Raw genomic sequence first — 27,252 nt, forward strand, 5'->3', positions numbered from 1 at the left:
AAAACACAACAAACAGACCACATAATACCAAGAACAGGACAATGAAACAGTTACAGTCCTCGTTAAAAAAACAAAAAAACCCACCTCATTTCAAAATAAAAGCTCTGTGCTGCAAATTCACTGCGTTTTTTTCCCATAAACTTGACATGTTCACGCGTCACTTGCTGCTCATTCAGAATGGACCCACGACCCACTTTTGGACCGTGACCCACGAGTTGGGACCCACAGCTGTAACCGTTTCATGGCGGCGAGTTCGCCCTCGCTGTGACCGCCTCACGCTGCAGAGTGACTCATTGTGAAACAGCAGCGTCCAGATCAGCACGTCACCAGAGAGGAGCGTGTGATGAATGAGAGCCTTGTTGGAGAATCAAACAGCACCCTGTTGAATAATTTAATGCATCACTCGAACGGCTGCAAGAACTCACTTTTCAGGAGAAAGTCGCAACAAAAAACGGTTACATAAAGCAAACTAAACATCGAGCACAACAGCCGAGGATGAAAAAATGAAACATTTCTCGTATGTTTCAAAACCTGATGTGCTGCCAGAACACAAATATCAACTTCTGTTTTTCAGATCAAGTAGAAAAAATTTAATTAAGATTACAGATTTGATAATACACTTGCTGAGCCGTAAAACTGAAAGAAAGAAAGTCTTTCCACAAATGTGTGGTGTGGGAGCACGTATCGTTGATCAACCGAAAAATTTACCTCACCACGCACTTTAAATGACAGCAGCTTTAAAGAACAAATGCATAAAAGAATGCGTGTAATAAATTAATTAATTTGGGGAAATCATACGGTGAAAATGCAAATGGAAAATATAAATAAATTAATTTCAACAAAATTTAAAGTAAGCAATAAAAAAAATGCAAAAATAAATAAATAAATACATTAAAAAAAATAATAAAATGTATAATAATAATAAAAGAAAATAAAAAATAAAAGAAAATTATAGGAATACCAAATAAATAGGATGATTAATACAAAGTTAAAACACTGAAAGAGTAAATTAAAATAAAAAGTGTCAATTAGAGTAATAATATATATAACAAAAAGTGTAGTCTGCATTGATGATGGTGGTTCTGGCCCTGGATTATCAGATCCCCTATCAGACAACCCCTCAGCCTGTTTGTACAGATTATTATTTAGCAAAGATCTCACTGTGATTTACTCTGTTTAGTTGAAAAAGCACAGCTGATAGCAAACTGCTTTTTTAAGGTCCTTTCAGTTTGAGTCAATTTTTCATTCTTCAGTTTCAGTTTTTGGAACTTTCTGTCATGTCTGGTCACACCTGCACACCTTTGCTGTTTGCTGGGTTTCTGGTGGCAGGCTGGAAATTTTCAAATCATTTTCCTAAAACATATTTCCCTTTTTTTTTCGTGCAGGTGAATTCTCCGTCGCTGATGAGACCCGGGTCGGTGGAACAGTACAAGAGGGCGTTCGCCCGTCAGCGAGCTCGTGACCTCGCGCAGCACGCTGATGCTCTGCTGTCCAAGGACAAAGAGATCGCTGCCCTCCAGCAGGAATGCAGAGAGCTGGAGGCTCGGCTCGGCAGCGGCAAGGTATTTATCACATCACCACTTTAAAGCTTTGAGACCCAGAGCGACTTCAGTTTAACCCTCTGAAATCCGCAGCGACGTCAGTTTTCTTGTGCTGGATTCAGACGGCGTTCACAAACAGTTTGACACTTTGTTAACCTCGTTTAAAAATTGGTTCAATTTATTTAAAAAAACATGGTGGGAAAAGGCAATGGCAAGAAATGTCCAACAAATTGTGACAAGAAAATTACCTGAATTTTTTTTAATTTATTTTTATATTATCAAAAAATTTGATGCGAAAAATGTCCAAAAAAATCTATTTATAAATATTTTTACTTTCCATGACTTTTTGAGGTCTTTTCCTTTTTTTGTCATTGTTTATTCATTCTTTGGTTTTTTTTTTATTTTCTGTTTTTGCTCATTTTCGGGTATTGTTCCTGTAAATGTTTTACAGTTAATTTTTTACAGTAATTTAATTTAATAATAATTTCTCATTGCATCTTCGTCAAGTTTTTAAAAGAAATAAAACCTCTTTGCTCAGGTTTCAAAGGGTTAAACTGCTTAACTAAAACCATCATTCAGCACAGACCTCTGCCCGTCAGTGATCCTTTAACCCTTTGAAACCTGGAGCGACATCACTTAAGTCGTGCTGAGTTCAGACACCTTTCACAAGAAGCAAAGTGTGTTTTCTTTCAAAAACACAAGAAAGAATGAACTTTGTTAGCAATGTTCCACAAACTACAAGAAACTATTTAGAAAATTATTTTTAAAAAGCTCTAGGCATTAAAAAGAAAAAAGCTAGGGAATTTTTTTTATTTATAATTATCAAACAAAATTATGTTACAGAATTATTTAAAATTTTTAAGCACTTCTTCCAGGTCATTTCAATCTTTTTTTATTTTTAAATTTCTTATATATATATATATACACATATAAATTAATTGATTAATTAATATTCAAGTAATTATCTTTTTTTTTTTTTTTTTTTTTTACAAATTTCTTGTTAATTTTGGGGAGATTTTTTTATTCGAAGCCAGTTTGCTCAGGTGTCAAGGGTTAAGTTTGGTGTCATGGTCCCTGCTGTGGGCTCATAACGCCACCAGCTCGCTCTCTGCTGGGCATCATGGGTACTTCTCATCCTGACTCTGAGCCTGCATGACAAAGCTCTGCGTCACTGCTGAGGACTGGATGACAGAGCAGGAACAGGCTGCCTGTCTAAGTGCCTGTTTTTAATTACTGCTGCAGTGACTTAAGAGCTCGTTCTGCTGCATGTAAACATCTGTTGGGGTTAATAACGACGCGTCCTGCAGGCTGAGCCGTCTATTGATCCAGACAGAGAGTGACTGAGCTTCAACCTCAGCACTTATTTACAATGAGGGAGAGGTGGTCCTTAAATATAATGTCCAGATTTAGATTTTCATAGAATACATCAACATCGCCTGTTTATACTCCTTTCGCTTTTAACCCAGAATGAGAGTTGCCATTATGGTGTCATTTTTGAAGAAAACATGCCTGTTTGGAAGGTTTTTTAAAGACAAAAATAATTGCCAAAATATTTTCTTCAGTTTTTCTTTAAAAAATGCAAAACTAAATGAATAAAAAAAATGTAAAAAGCCAAAATGTTTTCTTCAAAAATTAAACCTAGAATGAGAGTTGCCATTATGGTGTAGTTTTGGTGATTTTTGAAGAAAACATGCCTGTTTGGAAGGCCTGTTTTAAAGAGAAAAAAAAGCTTTTAAAAATCACTTAAGAGTTTGTTTAAAAAACTAAAAATCTTTAAAAATCACCCAATTTTTTTTAAATGCCTGAAGGTTTCTTAAAAAATTGCCAAAAATTAAACCTGGAACAAGAGTTGCCATTATGGTGTTATTTTGATGATTTTTGAAGAAAGTACGCCTGTTTGGAGGACAAGAAAAAAAAGTGCCCAAATATTTTTTTTCTTTGTTTTCCTTAAAGAGAGTCCCCACCAAAACTTAAAAACAAAAAAATATCTTTTTTTTTTAAATTGCTGAAAATAAAAAAAAAGTTTTATTTAAAAGATCCACCAAATCTTTTACAGAAAAAAAAGTTGCGTTCTTTAAACATCACCAAAAATCACCCTCTCGTCTCATAAATTATGAACAGTCCCAAAGTTATATTTAAATGTTCAGTTTTAATCCTGTTATGAATTCATTATTTTTTAATAATGTGTATTTAAAAAAGAACTGATGGCCATTTCAGACAATTTAGGGTCTTTGAAATTTGCCTCAAAGTCATGAAAAACTCATATATTGGTAAAAATGTGTATGAAGCTTGTGTATGATCAGTGGAAATGATGAGTCATTGGATCAGATCGATGGGACGCAGTGTGAAAACTTGATTAAAATGCTGAGCTGATGGCGTTTCGGTCTCGGTCTGCAGGGCTCCTGTCTCCCATCTGGCCGAGTGGAATTTGAGAGGCTCCTCAGGGAGTCTCAGAGGGAGGTGCTGCGCCTCCAGAGGCAGCTGTCCGTCACATCATCCACACAGAAGCACGACCAGAGTCCCGACCCCGGGGGCCCCCAGAGGTGTGGGGACATTCAGGAGGAGGAGGAGGAGGAGGAGGAGGAGAAGGTACAGTCACCACTCAGAATACAACTCTACACTGACCCCTGTTGGTCTGCAGTGATTATAATCGGAGAACCCAAAACTGATGACATCCAATTAACGGTTCATGGCATCAGACTAGCAATGACTCAGCTTTTTTTTTTCTTCACAGTTGTGTGAATTGAAATTTTCAGGGCAAACAGGAATCAGACGTTCAGTGTTGAAATGCACATTTCTGTACATATGAATGGTAATACCTCTATACATGAGGAGAAAGAACGATAGTTATAGTGATAAAAAAAATTAAAATGAAATATTAATGATAATAGATTAATTAAAAGTATCAATAAATAAAGATGATATTGAAATAAAATAGAGATTGTTATAATAATGCAAAAAAAATCAAATTAAAAATCAATAAAAATAAAATACAATAATAATATTAATGATATTATTATTATTATTAATATTAGGTTGTTTTGTTGTTTTATATTTAATAAATAAAAATTCAAATGAAGTAAAATAGAGTGATGGACAAACAATCTAATTACATAATTATTATTAAAATTATATACAATTATATAATAAATAACAACAATGACAATAATAAATTGTAGTATTATTATTTATATTAATGTTTAAGAATAATGAGTGATACATTTATTTATTTTTTAATAAATAAATAAAAATAAACAATAATGTACAGTAAAAAAAAACAAAGCATAAAAGAGATAACTGACAATACAATACTCCTTTTTAAAAAAAATCTTTTTTTTTTTATTAAGGGAAGGTTTAGGTGTTTATTGTGTACTGTTAGATATTCTACTATTTGACTCACATATTGTGGTCGACCATCAGAGACAATGTATCTTTACATCTGTATGTACACATATCATGACTAAGCAAATCCTGTCATAGTTTCTGTGTCGTGGGGATCAGTTTTTAAAATAAAAAGACAAAAATGTTGCATATACTGTAATATAAATCAGTGTAAAGGTGGAAAAACTAACACTTTCTCTAAAATGTTCTGCGTATTTTAAGTTAATTCTGTGATTGAAGACAAACAGACCAGATCCTGTTTTATCACACAGGAGCGTCGATGGCTCCAATCTTTTTTTTAACTGAATGTTGTTTAATAATGTTTAAATCGAGCCCGCCTAGTTTTTTTCTAAAATATCAGCGTATGTTTACGTTGGCATGGATGCTGTTTTGCAGCGTTATATAATGGCTTGTCGCTGGACCCGAAACTAATCTGCCACAAGCCATAATGAGATGATTCCCTGCCTTGAACTTGGGCCTGATCAAAGATACCGAAGTCACACACTCTGATCCGCTCCTCGTTTAATACTCATCCGCTCTCTGTGCACTTCTTAGAAGCAGCTCCACACACACACCAGCCACTCACCGAAAAGTAAAAAATGCACATATACTATAATAAACATGAAGATAATGCAAAAAAAAGCACATTATTTGGAAATTTAGCTTTGAGAGGTAAATTTTTCTGTGTTTTTATGGCATCACTTACAGGCATGTTATGAATTTTTATTTTTTTATTTTTATGATTAAGATTTTATTAATTTTTTTAAAGGCCAAAATACATTCAGTCAAAAAGTAGCAATGGACACTAGCTGACTGGCACAAGTAACTCACATGATCTGGTAAAGGAAACTATAAAATAAAAAGACATAAATAAAAAAAATAAAAATGATAATAATAATTGTAATAATAATGATAATAAGGGAGGCTGTGTTGAGATTAAACCAAGTCAGTACAAATTTAGTAGAATTTCATAATTTTTTTTCAATTAGTGTTACTAATGTGATTTTTTTTTTCTTATGATTAACATTTTATTACATTTTTAAATAATATATTCAATCAAACTGTAGCAATGGTAACTAGCTGACTGGCACAAATAAATCACAACAAAACACAAGACAAGAACATGATCTGGTAAAGGAAACCAGAAAATGTAAGGACATACATAAAAAAAAAGAAAAATAAATACATAATTAAAAAAAATAAATAAATAAAAAAATAAAAAAATAAATAAAAATAATAATAATAATAATAATAATAATAATAATAATAATAATGGAGGCTGTGTAGAGATTAATCCAGATCAGTACAAATTTAATAGAATTTCACTTTAAAAAAAACAAAAACAAAAAAAAAACACATCTTACCAACAGGGTTGTTTTTTTTTTTCTTTTTTGGTAAAATTGTCCTCTGTGTGTCAGAAGTAAATGCTCGGCCTGTGGAGCTCAGATGAGAATGCCGATTGTGGTAATCTCTCGTTTGTGGGACGCACACACACGCACACTCCCCCCGGTGGCACGCGCACACCCAGAAAGGGGCCATGTTGTGTGAACTCTAATCCCCTCTAACAACAGAATGGTACAGTCCAGTAATCCGCTCTCTGTTGCTGTGGCAGCGGTGAGAGGGTTTTTGGGTGGTAGGTAAGACTGCAGCCGCACTAAAGACTTTTCCATCGCGCGCTGCTCTGGATAACCAGCAGGCCGAGGGACCCTGACGCTGCCACAGATCACACGAGAGGGGTAGGTCACCTTTTGGGTTTTGTCGTGTCTGTGTCAGTAGTTTTATCTTTTATTTTTGTTCATGTGAATCTGTGCAGGACTCAAAGTTGAAAACTATTCAGTGTCATGACGAGAGAGAATTGCGATATTAAAATCAGTTTATTCTTTCAGATTTTTAGCGTTTGTGCAACAGTGTGGCTCTCAGCTAAGGAGATTTATGTTTCTTTTTCTCTCTCGTAGCTGTTGTCTTTTAATATTCCTTTCAGTGAATGCCACTGCCACTTTTCTTACAAACCAGAGAGCCGGGACGTGCACGAGGCCTATAGTCAAGGGCAGCCCGTCTGTCACAAACCCGGTTTTATAACTGTCATATTTCGGAGCTTCCAGATGTAGATTTCAGACGGGCCGACTTAGCGGCGACGGGGTGGTAGAGCGTTTGATTGGTGGACATCGATATGCTCCGCATTAAAAAAAGAAAATCAACGGCCAGGCCAATCCATTAAGGTGCTTTTAAAAGAAGTGATCCAGTTACCCGTTTCAGTAGTCTGCAGGGATTACACCAATGTGCTTATGGCATCCAGGGCCTGCTGAATGGGATCTGACCCTGCTGCTTTAGTACGCATGGGCCCAAGGTGTACTTGATCCTTTAGTGTGCGCTGGACCACATCAGTGGGAAGTGTGCACGGCGGCACCTCACTGCGCGAGGCACAGGTGAGCCTCCGACCTAGAGCTCCTCTGACCAAAACACGCTCAGAGGCGGCGGCTGTGCCTCAGCGCGAGGACATCATCAGAATAATGAACTGTATTTGTATGAAACCTTTCATACAAGAAATGCAGCCCGACGTGCTTTAAAAGAAATAAATTAAATGCACCAAGTGCTTCACATCAGAACACATACAGGACATAATAAAACCTGCATGTAAAAATCAAATCAAATCAGAGTAAAATACACAGAGTGCATCTTAAAGTGGGTCAAGTCCACCTGATAATACCAGTTTAAGTAAATAAAATAAGGATAAACATCACTGCATCCCTCCAACCTGCACATTAACCCTTTAAAACCTGGAGCTGCATCACTTTTCTTGTGCTGCTGTCAAATGCCTTTTACAAGTGTTTGACCCTCTGAGCTAAATTAGTGTGATTTTGTTCAAAAACATAGAAGAAAAAAAGGCAATGAGCAACAAATGTTCAACAAATTAAAGGAAATAGGAATTTATTTATTTTTTTAATCTAGGAAAAATGTTGGGGAAAAAGAAAAAAAGCTAGGAGAAAATTATGTTTATGATTATAATTATAAATATAAAATTATGTCACAGAAATATTTTATTATCTTTAAGCATTTTTCAAACTCAGTATTTTTCTTTTTAATGATTCTCCAGTAATTTACTTTTTTTTGCTATTTTTTGGGTCATTTATTTTTTTCATGGCTCATTGACTCCCCACGTTTTCTGAAAGAAATCAAGCCAATTTGCTGAGGTTTTCAAAGGGTTAATTAACCCTTAGGGCCCGTTTCAACATAAGACGCACTTGTATTGCTCTGCACACAAAATGCGCTTTTCAAAATCAAGCTTTAAAAGATATTATACATAAATGCTATTTTCTATTTTCATTGAGTTTTTTTTAATAAATATCAAATATTCATTAATTTTCAGAATTTCAACCCTTAAATGTCATTTTTCATGATGCCACTTTGTTTTTACATGGGAAAAAGAAGAATTATTTTTAAAATACTACATGTAAAGTAGATTATTTTAAGATGATCACAGTCTGAGATATATCAGTGATTTTCAGCTACATTGACTGTGACAGGTCACCTTGTGGAAACAGCATGTATTTTCTCCATATGCCAAATATGTTCAAAAATAATGATGTATTTTAGACTTATTGTCGGAGCTGAGCTGGAAATTCACAGATCAGACAAAAATACACAATCTGGACTAAATTTATGTCGTATGCATGAACAAAGCCAAAATTATCAAAGAATGAAAAGTGTGTAAAATGCACCAAACAGTCCTTAAAAGGTAAAAATGATTTAAATGACTGTCTTTGTACTTTCAAGAGAGTTTGAGTATTAACTTAGTTATTACCTCCACCGATTATCTTTTCGACTGTCGACTGATATAATAACTAATTCACTGACTATTCTAAAGATTATTTATTTTATTACTCTATTGCTATAGCAATTAATTTACAAAAAGATAAACATCAAAAATGTGTCTTCTTCTGGCCTCGACATGGAGACAGACGTGGCTGCATCCACCATCCAGGCCGTTAATTAATAATAATTTATACTTCTGTCGTAATACTTCCAGCAGAATTTTATGTACTTATTTTTAATTGTTAACTCTGCCAGGGACTTTGTGATTTTTGTTAGTGCTGCACCTATAAATTATTTTTTTTCTCTAATAATCTAACGACTATTTTCTCGATTAGTCGACTGATATAACAATTCATTTATTGAATATTCTATAAAAAAATGAATACATCACTTAATTCACAGAAAGATTAATATCAACAGTGTGACTTGTTAATATTTAAATAATCTTATTCAATCTCTTCTCTTAAAAAACAATATTGTTGTTATTATTTTTTATAATTTGGTATGTAAATTTATTATCTTTGCATTATTTTTTAAATTAGTCTAATATCACCAGCACTGCTGTGTTATGATAATAATACTTATTTTATTTTATTTTATTTTTTTATTTTATTTATTCTTTTTATAGGCCCTATTTTCAGATGCCTTACCAGAAAATACTGGACCTCAAAGTGAAAAGGATTTCTGTGACACATTCATTAATTACATTTACATCATCGCAGCTCTTCCCCCAGTGGTTATCGTCTGTGCTGAAAATGGTTATGACATTAATATATTCACCACTGTGAGTAATGTGCAGTTAAAAATAATTTCAGCAAACGTATTTTTTCATCAGTGTGGAAAAAAAAAAATAACTGAGGTAATATATTGACTACAGCAGCAGCACTCGTTTTCTCACTCGTGCACGGCCGTTAAAGTAAAATAAAAAAAGTAAAACACCCAAAACACAACAACTTGTGACACACGGTGTCGAGTTAACGGAGCTGCAGGAAGTTTAAGTGACTTTCACAAACAGAAACTTCACGCTCCAGCCGGGCCGCAGCTCACTGCTCTGCAACACACATTTTGCAAATTGATGCATTTCCGTAAATGATTGTTGATGAATCGCAGTTTGATTTTCTGTCAGCAGAATTACAGAAAAACTACAGGCCCAATTTTTGTGAAATACAGTGGTAAAAATGTAGCCAAAGAAGAACTTAGATAAAATTAAATTAGATATAGGAGCATTTCCAAATCACAGGCAGGTACATAAAGTATTTTTCACTCTTATTAGCATTATGAGATAGAGCATCATCATCACGCTTTTCTGCGTGCGCTTAGAGATTTTATATCTTTTTTTTTCACACCACCTGAGAAAGTCAAAAAGTTGTTTTGTTTCCACTTAAAATTTAAATTAAAATTAAAAAAAAAAAAGATTTTTTAACTGAAACTTCGCCAAAAGTGCTAAGCATGTCAAGAGCCAGTGTTTTTTTTGTTTGTTTTAAGATTATTTATGGGGCTTTTTTGCTTTTATTTGATAGTACAGATTTTAGCGTGAAAGGGTGAGAGAGAGGAGACGACATGCAACAAAAGGCAGAGGCTGGAATCAAACCCACGGTCTGCACGTGTGGCGCCCGCTCTGAGCCACTGTGCGCCCTATAAATGGCACATTTTAAAGTAACAAAAACAGAGCTGTTCTTTTTTCAGGCGATTATACACTAAAGAAAACGTAGTTATGAATATTTAATTCCTTTCTGCCGATATATCCCACTGGACCTTTAACCCTTTGAGACCTGAGCAAATTGGTTCTTAAAATTTACCCCAAAAAAGGGGGATAAAAAGATTTAGAAAAAAGGGAAAAAACAACAAAAAATATAAAAATATCTGGAAAAATAACTATTATAATAATATCAGTAACTCAAGTTTTTTAGGCATTTTTGTGTTTTTTTTATTATAATTTCTAATAATTTTGCTCTGTCTCTCTGTTAAAACAAAAGTTTCAGGTCATTTTCCTAATTTCTTGGCGTTTGTAGGACATCCTTCATTCATCACATCCATTGCTCATGTTTTTTAAAGAAATCAAACCGATTTGCTCAAGTTTCAGAGGTTTAAAGTATGAAATGAATGTGTGAAAAGCTGTTTGAACGCAGCACAAGAAAACTGATTGTTCTAGATTTCAAAGGGTTAAAGTTCAGATCATCTTGTCGTATTAAACGTGCATCTGCAAAAAGCTCAGGAGCAGATTTATGTGTCCTCTGTTGAGTCTTTAGGACCTGCTGTCCAATCGGGACAGAAGACAAACCGAAGCTTCAGTTACAGTCTGAAAATAGAAGTCAGAGAAACGTTGAGTCGAGCTGCAGCTGAAGGCTCATTTTGTCTTTAAATAACCATAAATTTTAACATGCCTGCATTAAAGCGCATTTTGCATCGAAGGTTTATGCACATAAAATGTTAAAGCTCATGTGCACAAAGTACATGTATGAGTTATTTAAACTATTAAAGTTTTTAAACATTTTTTTGTATTTATATAGCACATTAAATTCCAGGTGGAAGCACAAAGTGAATCCATTGAAACTAAAAATAAAAAACTCATAAAATAATAAGTAAGATGAAGAACAAATCAATAAAAAAATACAAGGACACCTGAGTCAAAACTGAAAAAAAATTTTCAAATTAAATAAAATATAATACTGAAAGTAGGCCATTAAAATAGGATAACACATATTAACTGAGGTGAATAAAATAAGTAAAAATATAATAAAATGTGATAAATTAGACCAGTAAAAGCTGACAACACACGAGTAACACCTAAAGAATAAGACCAAATAATAAATAAACCAAAAAAACAGCAAAAGTAAAAACACACCTGATTTAAAAGCAATAAAATAACCAAATTAAATAAAGTAATAAATCAGCAAAACAAATTTTGTTTTTTTTTTTCAAAATAAATATTACTTTTTATCTTCTTAATAAAAAAATTAAAAAATGAATCAAAACCATCAGAATATCTGTTTATGTACAAAGTCTAGCCAGAAAGAGACGACACAGACGGGACATTCATCATTTTTTTTACTCCTCGATACCTTTTTTTTTTTTTTTTACTTCATGAATTTTAGGTAATGCAACAACACCACAAATACAAAATATTCCTCATAAAACATTTTTCAAAGAACTTCAAAGTCATGATTTTAGTTTTAAATATATTTATTTTGTTTCGCTGTTGCATTTTTAACTTGTGCATCAAAAAGATAAAGTATGCTTGATTAATTTCTCAGAGCTCTGAATTTTCCTGCTAATTGTGGGTCGGTACGAGAACAGAGAGGAAACTCTGCACCCCGTCAGGTCTCTGAAACATGCAGCGTTTTGTCAGGTCACTCTGGGTTTTGTCAGGTTAGTGTGTTGCCACATAAACCTTTGAAATGATTCATAAAAGCCTCGGCTGCGTTCTAATACTCTCCCTGACCGTCCCTTTATTCCTCGTAGCATTGTATAAATGAGGCATTACGTAATATTCCCCCTCTGCGCTCATTCGTCGAAACCATGTAGGAATTATATCACGGCGCTCGCCCGAACCCTGATTTTATTCTCTCTAAGCTCGTCATTGTGAGCTCCCACAGTCCCTTTGCTTTTTTAGGAGTTTTCACCTGCAGACTGATGTCACTGAGGGGTTAAATCTAAAGTTTACTCTCTCCTTAACGTCACCTGCGACGCAGAGCTGAGTCAGCCTGAGAAAAAAAATGTTTGGTTTCCTAAAACTTGGGGAGAAAAAGGCAATGAAGCAAGAGATGCCTCAAGAGTTTAGGAAAAGATGGCAAGAAAATGACCTGAAAATTATAAAACTCTGTTTATCATTATATCTTTTAAAACTATGTTACAGAAGTGTGTGTGTGTGTGTGTGTGTGTGTGTGTGTGTGTGTGTGTAATAGCACTTTTTCAGGTCATTTCCTTGTTTTTGACCATTTTTGTCCTAATTTTCAGGCCATTTTCTTGGGTTTAGTTTTTTATTGGCTATTTTTTCTGGTGATTTTTTTGTTTCAGTTTTATTTTTTATCTTGTTTTTCTTTTTTTGGATATTTAATTAGTTTTCTTTTCTTTTCTTTTTTGCCAATATCAGTTTATTTTCTTTTCTTACTTAATCCTTAATTTAACCTTTTTCCTTTTTTTGGCTAATTTTCAGGTTATTTTAAAGGTTTATTTGGCCAATTTTCAAGCCATTTTCTTGTTTTGATTTCTTCTTTATCTTTTTATCCTTTTTCCCTTTTGGGGGGCTAATTTTCCGATCATTTTCTTTCTTTTGTTTCGCTAATGTTCAAGTCATGCTATTATTTATTTATTTTACAGTTTTTTCCTAATTTTCGGGTGATTTTCTTGTAGCTTTTTTTCTTAAATTTCTTGCCAATTATGTGTAAAGTCTTCTTAGGTCACTCATTGTCTTCCCCCCATATTTTTGGAAGAAATCAGCCCATGTGCTTAGGTTGCAAAGAAGTCACGATGAGCTGCAAAAGCGGCGAAACAACAAATAAACTTTGCTCTGGGATCTCGCCTCGGCCTCGCTCTTGTGTCGCTCCTGTGTTTGGCACACGGCGGCCAGATTACAGCGGCGAACCACACACACTTAAAGCCAGCTCGCTCAGTGAGTATAAAGTGCTGCAAGCTAATTAACAATCACAAGAAGGCGGAGCGCTTTAAGCACGTCTGAGCTGACATGAAGGTGGGCGTTTCACCAGCACGCAGGGATCACGATCACCGGTAACGAGCACCGAAATGAGTCGGGGACAGAAACATCAGCAGTTTCGTGCTCTCATTCCTGCACCGTTTTTTGTACGGGGGCCAATGGAATTAGTGCCTCCTGCCGGCCTTTCGTCACCACTACTAACGCCATCTGGTCTCCTTTCCAAAAGATAAAGCAGGGACAGCCTCGCTTAACTTCACAGACATGACACTGATATGGTGCTAAACGGTCACAACGGGTCATGGGCCGCACGCTGAGGGATCCGCCATGACACTCAAACAAGCCTCCTCCCTCTGATGCTTCTGCACACGTGAAGCTGCACGTTTAACAAACTCACATTCAGCAGCCTCTAAACTGAAAAAGCTTCTACGTGATTTCCGTCCCGTAAAAGTAGATTTAAAGCACCGTTTCTCAAACGGGGGTACGTGTCAGTACTCCAGGGGGTACGTGAGACTTTTTAAAAAAAGTATTTTAAAGAGTAGCAGTCATGCATAACTCCTAAAAAATAATTATATTATAAAACATTCAGCAAGAATATTAATCTAAGTTCATATACTGAATTTTATAATCAATATTCAATCTCAATATCTTAAAAAAAATACCCGACTCCCCCAAACCTGGATCGTTTGACCCCACCTGTCAGATGCCGTCACCTGTCAATCAATCACTTGCCGCCGTCAAGACACAAATGATGGAGTCGTGGTTAAAGCGCGGCAGCGATGCTGCTAAAAACACGGAGAGACAAATGACAAAGAAACCAGAATCGATAAAACACCGTCAGTATGCAGAAGATTATGTTTTAATGCGATTCACATCCACGAAGTTGCAACCCTCAAATTTGAAAGTGTTTTTCAGTTAAAATGTTGTTTAGTAAATCAGACACTGATGTCGCGGCACTGTGTTGTACCTCTGTTTTCTTTTTCTACCAAAAATGTTTTGCGCTCGTCAGGGATGATCAGCCGAAAAAATATTTCAAAGGTTTACGTTACAGAAAGAAGTTTGAGAACCACTGATTTAAAAGATGCTGACTGTATGTCTGTAGATTTAAATGATACCGATGAGAATCAGCTTTTCTCTGTGAAATCAAGCTGTTCTGTCAGAAGGCGGGTTTTCATTAACCCTCAAATTACACAAATTGAAATTGCAGATATAAAATAAGCCTAATGGAAACACGTCAATTTCTAAAAAACTCCAATTTATTGCAAGTTTTTAAGCTCTTGGTCACATGATGCTGTGTCTGAGTGCTCGTCAGTAGGAACTGGCTCCCTCATGATGCAGCAGGAGTTACAAGAGCTGTTATTGCATCACATAACTCGGAGAAAGTTTTGAATCCACAATTCCTCTGTGAAATTGTGGACTACATCTCCCAGAAAGCCCTCATATGTGAGCGCTCCCACATATAAGTGGCTCTCCTTTCCATCGTGGCTCCATAACACGCCTACGTGGCCTTGGATTGAAATAATGACGGCTAATTTGGTGGCTGCAATAGAAATAAAGCTGCTAATGTTTTGAACATCCATCGCCATGGTTACTGGGATGTTATCACCTGAGAAGTCGCAGAACATCACTCAGTGGAAACACAGTCATCTCACAATTGTGTTTTATCAATATTTCAAAAATATTGCTCACGTTTTGCACAAATCTGTAATGGAAAGCCGCATAATGAGAATCAGTTTCTCTCTAAAATGAAGCTTTTCTGTCTCTGACGGTGTTGCAGTATTAAATAATATGTGTGTCCCATTAAAGTCTTATCAAGTTTCAGTTTCTTCACACAGTGGACTAAAACTCTCTCCAAAGCTGCGTCCTCTCAGGAATACATCTCCTCCAACGTGATAGATAGTTCAGGTGATATGAGCGAAATCTGAAGTGTCAGGGTTTTTTTTCCATAAAAAACTTTGAACATTTTCAGAAATGGAGCCATCAAAAAATACAGTCTTAATGTTTACATGATGTGAGAAAAAGTCAAACTATTGTGTTAGTCCGTCTAAAATATGACTTTTAAAATACATGTTAACATGTTAGTCTGACTGAAATCAAGGTGAATTTCTCAAAGTTGGACTGACTCATCCAGATAATGCGGTTAGAGGTCGATTTACTTTTCATGTACACACCTTAAGTCGGACTTAAACGTCCAATAGCAGCTAGCTGAAAGGGGCGTATCTCCAAAGTATGTGTCAAACACAAAGATTTACTTGTTAAAAGTGGACGATCTTTAATAGCCGATGTATTCACGCAGGGCTGGTAGAAGTCGTCCAGAGCAAAAACTCTCCATTTCCACTGAGCAGTGTGCTCTGTGTTATCACAGACCCTTTTATGGCCGACGTCATGATATCAGCTGGAGGCAAAAGAAAGGAAAAATAAAGGGAAACAGGTCTTTTAATACATCCACGACAAACACTGATCATCTATTTATATATATTATAGATATATATATCTATATATTTATCACATATCAGCTGCTTTTTCTCGTCCACATAAACGAAGAAAATGATGGTTCAATGCAATAAAATGAAAAAACTGGACGAAGGTGATCATCAAAACCATTGACCTTCTTTATATAATACATTTTTCTTCTTGCATGCTTTTTGTATTCTTTGGTCAGCTACATTTTTTGGCAAATTTCTGCTTCCCTAAGAGCTGTTAGGGACAAAAATGTCTCTTAAGCTTCATCAGCATTTAAGTCCTCTTTAAAAGACTTCATTTTAACCTGTGTTTTGTATCGTATTTGGCTGCTAGTATTAGTGTCTTTGTAGGTCCTGATGAGGCTCTGACTTACAGTTGTGTAATTTGTAATTAGTCCACCTAATATTCAGTAACATTAGTTAATATAGTCTGTGGTTGTATCGTGTTCATGTGGGTTAACCAAGTCATTGAAATCTCCACAGACAAAGACAATTTTCTTGTCCGTTACGACATCGTACATCTCAGATTTTTCTATCAGCTAAGTTTGAATATCCGGCCATTCCACTTTAGGCAATCCTGCCAAATCATTGATAATGTAAGACTGACTGTGTTCATGTATATGGTATAAATTTTGGCAAGATTGTGTATTTTTGTTTAATCAGTGAATTTGCAGCTCAGCTCCTACAATAAGTCTAAAATACACTGTGGAAACTAAATAGTTACATTCAGACTGTTCAGGTCCAAAAATGCTCCATTGAAACCCATTCAAACTGACATTTTTGATCCCACAGCCATCAGAGCAGAAAAACATGACTTGTATTATTTCGCGGTGTCATTCTGGGCTTTTGACTTGGAATTTGCAATATGTTCCCTCCACTGAAATGTTCTCAGAAACATATTTTTTTGCCCCGTTTTGCTGTAATGGCGAATGTTTGTCAACAGAGAAATGGCGCCATACTGCTTTCTGCAGAGTGAAAACGGAGGCCAAAAAACTGAGATCAAACGGTAAAACTAAGCAGCGCCGATCAGATTTAAGCCAAGATTCTGTTACTGAGTTGCAGTGACAGAAGTCGGATATTTGAATCATCAGTCGGGGACCCCTCAGTTGACTAAGATTACTTGAAGGGGTGGGTGTTTTTTGTTTGATTTGTGGGGGTTTTGCCAGTCAGTATGCCTTGATGTTTTGGTCCCCAGATTTTGCTGCCGAGTGAGTGCTACTTACTGTCAGTACTCTTTTGAACAGAGAGCTGCAGGCAGCAGCACAGAGCAGGAGAGGAAGGGACTTTCTGCTGAGAAAAGGTGAATTTACAGCTCACAGCAGTTTCATACGCTACAATCTGGCTTTTGATTGATTTCTTGTAGAGCTGCCCCTCTGAAAGTCGAAGGCCTCTCAGTCGACTGACATTGCCGAGCGAGCAGTCATTTTTGTTTGTTTTTTGATATTTTTTTTTTTTTTTTGTGCAGCGTGCTTCTGGGGATGTTTTGGTCCCCAGATTTTGCTGCGGACTATTCTGTGATACACGGAAGAGCAGAGAGGAGAGACCTTCTGCTTAATAGTGGTGAATTTACAGCTCACAGCAACTTAATGCAATACAAGCCATGATTCAACGAGAACAGTCCTGCTAAAAACAGAAAGGTCTCTTGTTTGCATTTTTTTTTTTAATTCACGTTTATATAATAACATTGTGGGAATGATCTTTGTGTTCACAGATCCGCAAAAACAGATTCGCACATTGCCAGTTTACACGGCGACAGGAGTGGCGTTTTCAAAAGATAACACTCAGGAACCCTGTTTCAAAAGTTTCAGGCCCTAAAACACTGTTGTCGTGTGAACGAATGGCCAAACTGCAACAGAAGTTTTCTTGCAAGAACCGCTGCCACGTAAACAGATCCAGTCTCTTGTTTTTGTCTGATATTTAGTGGCAGCAAAAAAATGTTGCCTTTTTGCAATCTGTTTTTAGCATCGTTAGTTTGCTTACTATATGACGTGAATGCAGCTGTCAAACTGAACATCCCATTCAAACTTTCAAACTTTGTATGGAAAACAGATCTTCAAATATTGGTATTGAACTACCAAATCTGATCAGGTTCAGGCTGCGTATTTGTCACCTCAAATGTTTTCAGAAACATGTTTTAGCTTTATGTTAAACTGTAACAGGAGATCTGGCCGCCATTGTGTCAAACAGACTGGGTGGCATTACATCACCTACCAGCGGGAGCATTCACTGGCCCGATGCATTCTGGTAGTTGTAGGTTTTCTACCTTTTGAGCAAAAGCAAGTGGCACAGTCCTTTTTCCCTGTTTTTTTTTCTGGTCAAATAGCACCAACTTCAAAATTATTTGCATCTTTCTTCTGCACAGACGGCCTCGTTTTACGTGAGGATTCTCTTTGTATGTGTGAAGTCCGTCTTTAAGGCTGATTTATATTTGCACAGAGGCTCTTTGCAGGTGGCCCACGCTGGTTTGTTCTCTACAGCAGTGCGTCTGCGTCGCATCTGCATCAAATAAACTGATTAACCAAACCTGATGAATAATAAAACAAACTTGATGAGTAATGAAATAAACTCAGGGGGCTGGTCAGAGAAGCTTTAGGCACAACACGCGTGCATGGACAGAGACATACCAAAAACTGAAAGTAACAGTAGAATAAATCATCTTTAAATAGCACATTTAGATGTGCCTATCATTTTAATCTAAAGATCTACAATAGAATAGAATAGAAGTACTTTCTTAATCCCGTGAGAGAAATTGTTTCAGTACAGCAGCAAATAAGAGAGCAGCAACTGAATAAAATATTTGTTAAAAAGGCAAAATAATGCAAATATTTATACAAAGGAAGGCACTTAACATGGAATAAAATAACACTAATAATAAAGATATGTAAAAAGAACAAAACAAAAAGCAAAAAAGATTAAAAAGAGCAACAAAAAAGAAAAAATGCGCAAATAAGTGTGCAAAAAGTGAGGATGGATGTGCAAACGTAGTAATGTGCAGAATTGAGAGCAGATGTGCAGCAGAGACGATGGTCAGTGAAGTCTTGTCCTTTCAGTATCTTAACATTGAGACGCCCTGCAGCCGCCTCACACGTCTGCATGCAGACAGTGAAGGACTCTGAAAGTACCTAAACGTGGATGAATCGCACGTGCATTTTACATAATTAAATAGTATAAAATAATTTTTATACGACAATCGCTCTGCAATTCCACCTGCAAAAGACAAGAGCAGTGTGTAAAGTGAGCCTGGAGTCTGGAGCGATGAGGCATGCAGTGGCTCCCGGTGCAAAAGAAAGCCGAGTGTGAAGCAGCGATCCCCGTGCAGCACGTGGCAGAGCGCCTCTGATCCTGTTATTGGGTCATGGCTTTGGCTGCACTAGCACAGTTTGAGCATAAGTAGGTTTGCTCTAAAATTAGATACTGATTCCCGACTCTTAACCCTTAACCAATGTCAGTTTGTCCCCCACCTGGACCCGCGTCACACAAATCATAACATTTATGACCGTGAAGAAAAAGCTGCTGCTCTGGAGAGACGTTGAAGTCGTCGCAGCGAGCCTAATTAGGAGGAAGAGGCTTTGAGTTAATGTGTTTGAGTCGTGCTGCAGGCTGCAGGGATTCCCTCCTGGATTATTCTTTGATTGTAGTTGGACCACCAGGAAGGAGGCTTGCTGCTAATCCCTCCCTCACCGCGGGGGGTGTCATGTTAAGTGTGTCTAACAATCATCTCCTCAGTAGCTGGTTGTTTTTTTAAGATCAGAACTGGAGATTTTTACTATCATACCCTGGATGTTTAATAAAATTTAAAATAAATAAATAAATAAATAAAAAATAATAATAATTACTACTACTACTAATATTATAAGTAAATATACTAATACTACTACTAATAAATAAATAAAACAATTCAATATCATGGACTTTTCAAGATTACCTCTTTATTTCTCTTGCGTGTGTGGTTTTTTTTGTGTGGTTTATGGAAGAACACAATTCATTTATTCAAACCTTTATTAAAAATTTGGAAAATCTATTGAGGGAGACCCTCTTTTTAAGAAAAAAACAGGAGCTTTTTACTACAACATCCTGGACCTTTAATAAAAAGTCAAAAAAATAAAACTAAATACATCATTATTATTATTAATAATAATAATAATAATAATAGTAATAATAAATCAATAAACTAAAAATGTAAAATGGACTTTTCTAGATGACCTCTTAATTTCTGAGCACATTGGCAGACTGATGCACGCTGTCATAACATGCAGACTTGTGTCTCCTTGGTGCTTTACAGAGGAACACAATTCATTTATTCAAACCTTTATTTAAACTCGGGAAACCAGTTGAGTGAGACCTTTATTTTCAGAGATGCCGAGCATAAACAAAGACATTAAAAACAACCAATAACTAAACAAATAATCAAGATGCAAACCAGTTTTCATGTCATTTTCTTGTAACTTTTTTAAAAAATGTATTGATAAATTTGATTCTTTTTGGTAATTTCTTGTTTATCATCTTTAATATTGTCAGTTGCTTGTGCAGCGTTTCGATTTGTCTGAAAGGTTTATTATAAATGAAGTTTGATGAGATACGAAGTGACTGACGGAGTGATTGTGCTGCTCCCCGGCAGGTTGGAGGAGAGACCCCGTGTGTGGGATTAGATGAAGCTCCATCCAGGTGTGAGAAGACTCCCGGAGAGGAGGAGGAGTCGGGGCCGCGAGTAACGCCCCAACCGGGCCTTAGCCCGACCCCCTCCCATCAGGAGGAGCGCACAGAGGAGCAGCACCTACAGTTTCTGGTGAGGAGATCTGCCGCCACACTCTGCTGATGCTTCACAGTGACGTGCACACCAGTATTACACTATTAATATGAATATGACAATATTCTAAACGTACTGAGGTCATATAAACAGCTCATTTCATTTAAATATTACAAATTAGGCCTTCCTCCCAATTCAGCATTTTCTGATGAAGACATATGGGATATGCCGTGGAACACCAAAATATAAAAGCTTACATGTTGTCCCTTTTTTCAACCCCCTAACCCCTGCCAAAGCAACTGAAAAACAAATTATATAAAGCTAAAATGAGAGTATACATACATGTAGACATTTCAGACATACATAAGCAAACAGTAAAATAAATCAAAATGTAAAAATTAATACTCAGACGCACATATTCATACAAACAAGTAGATGTACACATTAGTCACAGATGCCTTCGTTATGTGCTTTAAATACCGATCACTTTTGAGTTTTAGTGTGTTCATGTATTTTAGAAATGGTTGCCATGTTGAGCCACCCAACGTACACTTTATGTCCTTTAACTATTGTAAAAAAGTTCTCCAGCACGCTGGACGTGAGCGGGAGACGCCTCCTGCTTCCGCTTCATAAGTACAATGCATCGAACGTTTAAGGAGGCAAACGCGAAAGCGTTTAAATATTGTCTGAGGAGGAGTGTGTCCTCTGGTGTCGCTCTCAAAATAGCAACTAGCGGAACAGTTTGACACCAAAAATGTGTCTTTGCTAGTTTTTCTTTGGATCGATGAAGGCGATGCAGCACCTTGAATTGTAGGAGTCCATCGACTGAGGTTTTTGTTGTTGTTGTGACACACGGCTGTTGTTATGGTCGGCTCTGTGCGTTGTCATGGATACTCTGTACACAAACCAGCTCACCAGCAGTTTGCAAGGCTGCAGAAAAGCCTCATTTCCAGACAGAAAACGAAACACAACTGCCTTTAAACAAGGCCTGTCAAATGCCAGTGAGCCTGGGAGCTCACTGCATCGCCAAGTGGGAGCAATTTTAAGACTGTTTAGGGACCCCGATATGCAGAAATACTAAAATACAATATAAACATAAAGTGGGTGTGTCTGTAAAGGGGAGACTTGTGGATACCCACAGAACCCATTTTTATTTAGAAATCTGAGGTCAGAGGTCAAGGTCTTCTAATTTCATATGATACCAGTATCGTCAGCCCGATACAACCCTGCCAAAGACGATATTTACTTGACTTTTATCTTTATAATAATAATCGTTAATAACATCATAGTTTAACATACGAAGAAATGGTGTTCAAATGTAGCTACAATGTTTTTATCTTTGGTCATTTAAAAGACACTCCACCTGATTTACTTGGGGGCCACTTCTGCAAATGACAGGGGCCAGGGGCCAGGGGCCAGGGGCCAGGGGCCAGTCACAGCAGCCCAATCCCTAGTGTAGGATTTTAGGACATTTCTCTGATTTTAAGGTAAACTGTAGGAGGTTAATTTTGTTGATTTATTATTATATATTGATTTATTTTAGGGATAATGGGAATTATGACGTCATACCGATAATTCCGGCCTGCATGTTGTGCAGCACTGACTGCATGTTGTGCAGCACTGACTGCACTGACTGCATGTTGTGCAGCACTGACTGCATGTTGTGCAGCACTGACTGCATGTTGTGCAGCACTGACTGCATGTTGTGCAGCACTGACTGCATGTTGTGCAGCACTGACTGCATGTTGTGATCCACTTTCCATGTGAAACTAAAGCTCTGATTCAGTGCTGTGACCGAGCTGAAGGGAAAAACTACGGTCAGATTTGTTATGTAATGCCGGGATTATTTTGATCTCGTCCCTTGGAAACAGAAGAGAGGCACATTGCCCTCGCTGCTTCTACAAGTGGGTCTCATTTTCCCTCTCTACGCAGAGAAGTGGTTTCACTGTAGCATCAGTATCATGGAGACGAGTAACGTGTGTTGTTTGAATGTAAAAATACGAGTGTAGTGAATTATAGAGAAAAGTATTATGTCAGCTGCCTGTCTGTGTTTAAATTCATTCTGTTACTGCAGTCACATTAGCCAAAAATAATCTGTAAATTAGGTGCTTTTTTTAAAGAATGTCCTGCCCTTGTATGAGTAATATTTGTTATTAATCAACCAATCAACCAATCTGTATAGCACTTTTCATACAGATGAACACAAAGTGCTTTATATAAAGCAAAAATCCACCCCCCAAAACACACACACAAGCACACAAGCATGTAAATAAAAAAAAAAACACACCAAAAAATTGTATTCATTAAAACCGGGAAAAAAAGTACAAAAAAAAAAAGGAAGCAGATAAATACATTGATAAATAACATGAAAATAGCAATAATTAAATATAAATAAAAACAATAAGTAAAATAATGAATAAATATGTAAAAAAAATAAATAAATAAATAAAATGATAAAGAAAGAGAGTGAGAGAGTTCAGTTATAGTTAAAGTTAACGCAGTATTTGCTGTGTCTCCTCAGCCGTCGCTGAGCCGTGCAGACTCTCACAGCTGTGATTTGTGGCGCCGCAGTTTTCCGATTCCTGCAGATGTTTTGCCGTGTTTCCAAAAAAGTGATGTGCTGCTTTTGAATTCTCCAAAATGCGTCTGCACGCACTCATCTCTCTCATTTTACTAAAGTCCCAATGAAATCAGCATAATTATGAAGGAACGAGAAAATGCGTGATTAGAGTGAGTCAGCGCTCTGCTGTGCATCATTACATTCAGATTTAAACCGTCACAGTCCGGCTGCACAAAGAGAAACTTTATTTACTTTACTTTCATCTTTATGATAATAATCTTTTATAACTTTATAGTTTAACAGACAAAGAAATGGTGTTCAAATGTAGCTTCAATGTTTTTATCTTTGGTCATTTAAAAGAGTCAGAGCAGCGACACTCCACCTGATTTACTTGGGGGCCACTTTTGCAAATGACAGGAGGCCAGGGGCCAGGGGCCAGGGGCCAGAGGCCAGGGGCCAGGGGCCAGAGGCCAGGGGCCAGGGGCCAGGGTCCAGGGGCCAGGGTCCAGTCACAGCAGCCCCATCACTACTGTAGGATTTTAGGACATTTCTCAGATTTTAAGGTAAAAGGTAGAAGGTTGATTTCTTTGATTTATTATTATTTATTGATTTATTTTAGGGATGCACGATAATTATCTGAACGATAACGGACATATGGTAACGGACTTATGACATCATACTGATAATTTTGATAGTAACATTTTTGGCCGATAAATAGAACCGATAATAATACGCATAAGTTGCTTTGATTTGGCCCGTGTTGCCATGGTTTCGCTCCTCCAGTCCTACACACTCTGCATGATGCTGCGTGTCAAACTGCTGCTGCGAGATCAGTCCACAACATGTCATCAGTCAGCAGCAGGGTTTAACCCTTTGTTTCTTTCTCTTTTTTAACTCTTTCTCCGCCTTTGACGAGATTTTCAGTCAGTCAGTGTTTTCGCTGTAGTGTAGGGGACACTGTTACGGATGTTACGCAATAAAACAACATTTCCACGTCCAAAAACAAACGAACAAGACGATCTAAGGTCCCAGGGGGACGGGGGAGAGGACTACTAACGTGCCGACTCTATCGCTATTTAGCGGCTTAGGACTTTTAGAATGTCTCTGGGATTTTGAGACATTTCCAAGATTTTTGGACATTTCTTGGATCTTAGGGACATTTCTTGGATTTTAGGATGTCCCTATGCTTTTTGGACATTTCTGGGACTTCAGGACTTTTCTAGGATTTTGGGGGATTTCTGGGGATTTAGGATGTTTTAGGATCTTAGGAGATTTCTTGGATTTTAGCACATTGCTAAGGTTTTAGGATTTTTTTAGGATTCTATGACATTTCTAGGATTTCAGGATGTTCCTTGAGGTTTATGACATTTCAAGACCTATAGGACATTTCTAGGATTTTAGGACGTCTGTCGGGGGTGTGGGGGTCCTCCACTGGCTCTTTTTTTGATCAACAAGCTCTGTTTTGATGCTGTTTTACGCTCTCTGACACCTTAAATATACCAAAAGGACAAAAACGATTCCCAGTGTGAATGACTCACTGACATGGACACTGTCAGTCATGATGGAGTCATCGGGAAAAGTGGGATCTTAGATCATGTTAGATCATTGCAGGAGTCACGCAGGTGATATTTTAAGTCATGTTAGCGACTCAAACTGACACATCTCAGCAGCTGTGGATGAAGATGCAAACATGCTAAATAATCACTGAGAGGTTAAAGGTTAAATAAAGATCTGAAACATAAAAGTTGGTAAGTTCAGTAAGAAGTGCTGATTGTGAAACAGCTGACGGTAAAATTAGGTCCCATCAGCGCCGCTGTCGTGGTGATTCAGCTCCTCCCGATCTGACTGTAAAACATTCGCGCTCGATTCACATTATTGAAGCGACTCAGACCACAGATTGCAGTTTAATTATGGTTATTGTCTTGCTGTTTCTCCTCCAGTCAGCTGCTGGTGGTCCCAAATTAGCCCGTCTGTTGTGTAGCTTCCCCCCACACGCTCGCAGCCGTGATCGCGGTCCTGCAGCTGAAATAAGCTGATTTCTCCGATGCTGCTCCTGCATGTAAGCTGCATTTAGAATAATTAAAGGATGCTAAGCTTTGCAATACCTCATTGCTGTCCTGTCAGAGGTCAGTATGGAGACTAAAGCCAGCGTATCCTGCAGAGCAAAATGTAAAGGCAAATATGTCCTTATCACACATACTTTTCATGGTTTTACCCGTTATTTCACATGTATTTCAAGCTTTAAACTCGGCACATATTGGTGCAATTTCTGTCAAAAACACAGGAAAAATGACAGTGAGCAACTGTGTCTGTTTTAACTTTCTTTTTCTTTTTTGGTTTGTTTTCTTCTGATTTGTGTTATTTTTTTTACTAATTTTCAGGTAATTTTTTTGTACATTTTTCAGGGAAAAAAGAAAGAAAAAGTGAAGAAAAATCATTAATATGATAACAAAATATTGTTACAAAATTATTAGAATTTTAAGCACCTTTTCCAAGTCTTGGTTGCCTTGTTTGTTTGTTTGTTCCATTTTATTTATTTTTTAAACTTTTTTTATTTTTCTTTTTGTTCACTTTCTTCTGTTTTGTTTTTTTTTTTTTTTACTTATTTTCAGGTAATTTTCTTGTCCTTTTTTGTATTTTCTTGCTAATTTTTAATTAATTTTTAATCATAATTATACATTTAAAATAATGTTACAGATTTATTTTAATTCTTAAACACTTTTCAAAGTTTTGGTTCCCTTGTTTGTTTTTTCTTTTTTTTTTTTACTCATTTTTAAGGTAATTTCCTTGTATTTTTTTGTAATTTCTTGCTGATTTTTGGGTCATTTCTTCTTTCATTGCTCACTGCCTTCCTCCCATGTTTTTGAAAGAAATCGGGACAATTGTCAGAGGTCAGCTGAGGTCATTTGCTGCAAAATCTAAACTCATGATTCAGTGTTTTGTTGTTTTTTTTTTGTTTTTTTTCTGTCACTTCAGGAAAGCGAGCTGAGCAAGAAGAGAAAAGAATGTGAAAACCTTGAGCATGAAGTAAAGAAGCGACAGAAGAGATGTCTGGATTTGGTAAGCAGTGTTTCCTTCTCCTCACTGGCTCTCTGGACGAGCTCCAGGCCGGTTTTAGCATCGTCGTAGGATGACTTCCTCGGCTTTATCTGAACTCCGTGCTGTGGTTTGGTGACAGGAGAGCCAGCTTGAGGATGAGCGAGGCAAAAATGAGCAACTAAAGGAGGAGGCAGATCTCCTCAGGAGGAAGGCACAGCTGCTCGACCAGGTCAGTGTCTCCCCAAAACTTGTTTAAATTGTTGTTTTTTTCGTATGAAGTTGCTCCTGATATTTCACTCACCAACTTAAAAGGCAGGTTCTGTATTTTTCAGCACGGACCCTGTTGTTTTTTGTGTCTAAGTGAACAACAAAGTTTTAAATTTAACAGTAAGAGCTCTAGATTGTAACCACCTGAGGCCTGTTTGTGTTAATGTTCTGTATGTTCACTAAAAGTGTTTGTTTTTGTCACTGACGGGCTCATATTGTTGTTATAAATGACATTATGAATGGATCCCTACAGAGAAAAAGCTTTTTATTAAAGAATAACATCCTTTTTGTTTAAACAGAAACAGCCCCAAAATCGCCATTGCCAAACCTTCCAGATTCCATTTAAAAAAGCCATTAAAGCCCCCCAAAAAATCCTAAAAACAAAAAATCACCAAAATTTTTCTTCAAAAATGTTCAAAAAATTAAAAATAATTTTTTAAAAAAATGGCCAAAAGTCTTAAATACGTTTTGGAGGCATGATTCTTTAAAAATCAGTGGTAAAATAAACACAAAATACAGCCCTTTAAAGCCAAAATAAAAAACTTCAGTTCCTCCACAGTGCTTAAAAAATTATTTGACATTTGACAGGCTTTTTGCACCACTCTCTCCCCTCTCATAAATAACCAACAGTCCTTAAATAATATTTATATAATCAGTTATAATTCCATTTTGAAGTCGTATTTTTTAAAATAACACATATTTTTAACAGTTTTTATATCATTAAAGTTTATATATCATAATAATGAAAATCCCCAAACCTACCAGACTCCATTTGAATAAATGCCATTAAA

At 36.6% G+C, this 27,252-nt stretch overlaps 1 protein-coding gene across 2 annotated transcripts in view; it reads left to right on the forward strand.

The window, feature by feature from the left end:
- tspoap1 (TSPO associated protein 1) overlaps positions 1 to 27,252 on the forward strand; it is a 104,856-nt gene that overhangs the window by 35,414 nt on the left and 42,190 nt on the right. For both annotated transcript variants that reach the window (XM_088088952.1, XM_088088953.1), the window contains exons 5-9: positions 1,386 to 1,562; positions 3,939 to 4,130; positions 20,467 to 20,634; positions 26,132 to 26,215; positions 26,334 to 26,423. In XM_088088952.1, coding sequence (XP_087945078.1) covers positions 1,386 to 1,562; positions 3,939 to 4,130; positions 20,467 to 20,634; positions 26,132 to 26,215; positions 26,334 to 26,423 — 711 coding nt within the window. The remainder of the gene's footprint in view (positions 1 to 1,385; positions 1,563 to 3,938; positions 4,131 to 20,466; positions 20,635 to 26,131; positions 26,216 to 26,333; positions 26,424 to 27,252) is intronic.

The sequence above is a fragment of the Plectropomus leopardus genome, chromosome 15 (genome assembly GCF_026936395.1).
Source record: "Plectropomus leopardus strain MGB_pleo_1.0 chromosome 15, ASM2693639v1, whole genome shotgun sequence".
Lineage (NCBI taxonomy): Eukaryota > Metazoa > Chordata > Actinopteri > Perciformes > Serranidae > Plectropomus > Plectropomus leopardus.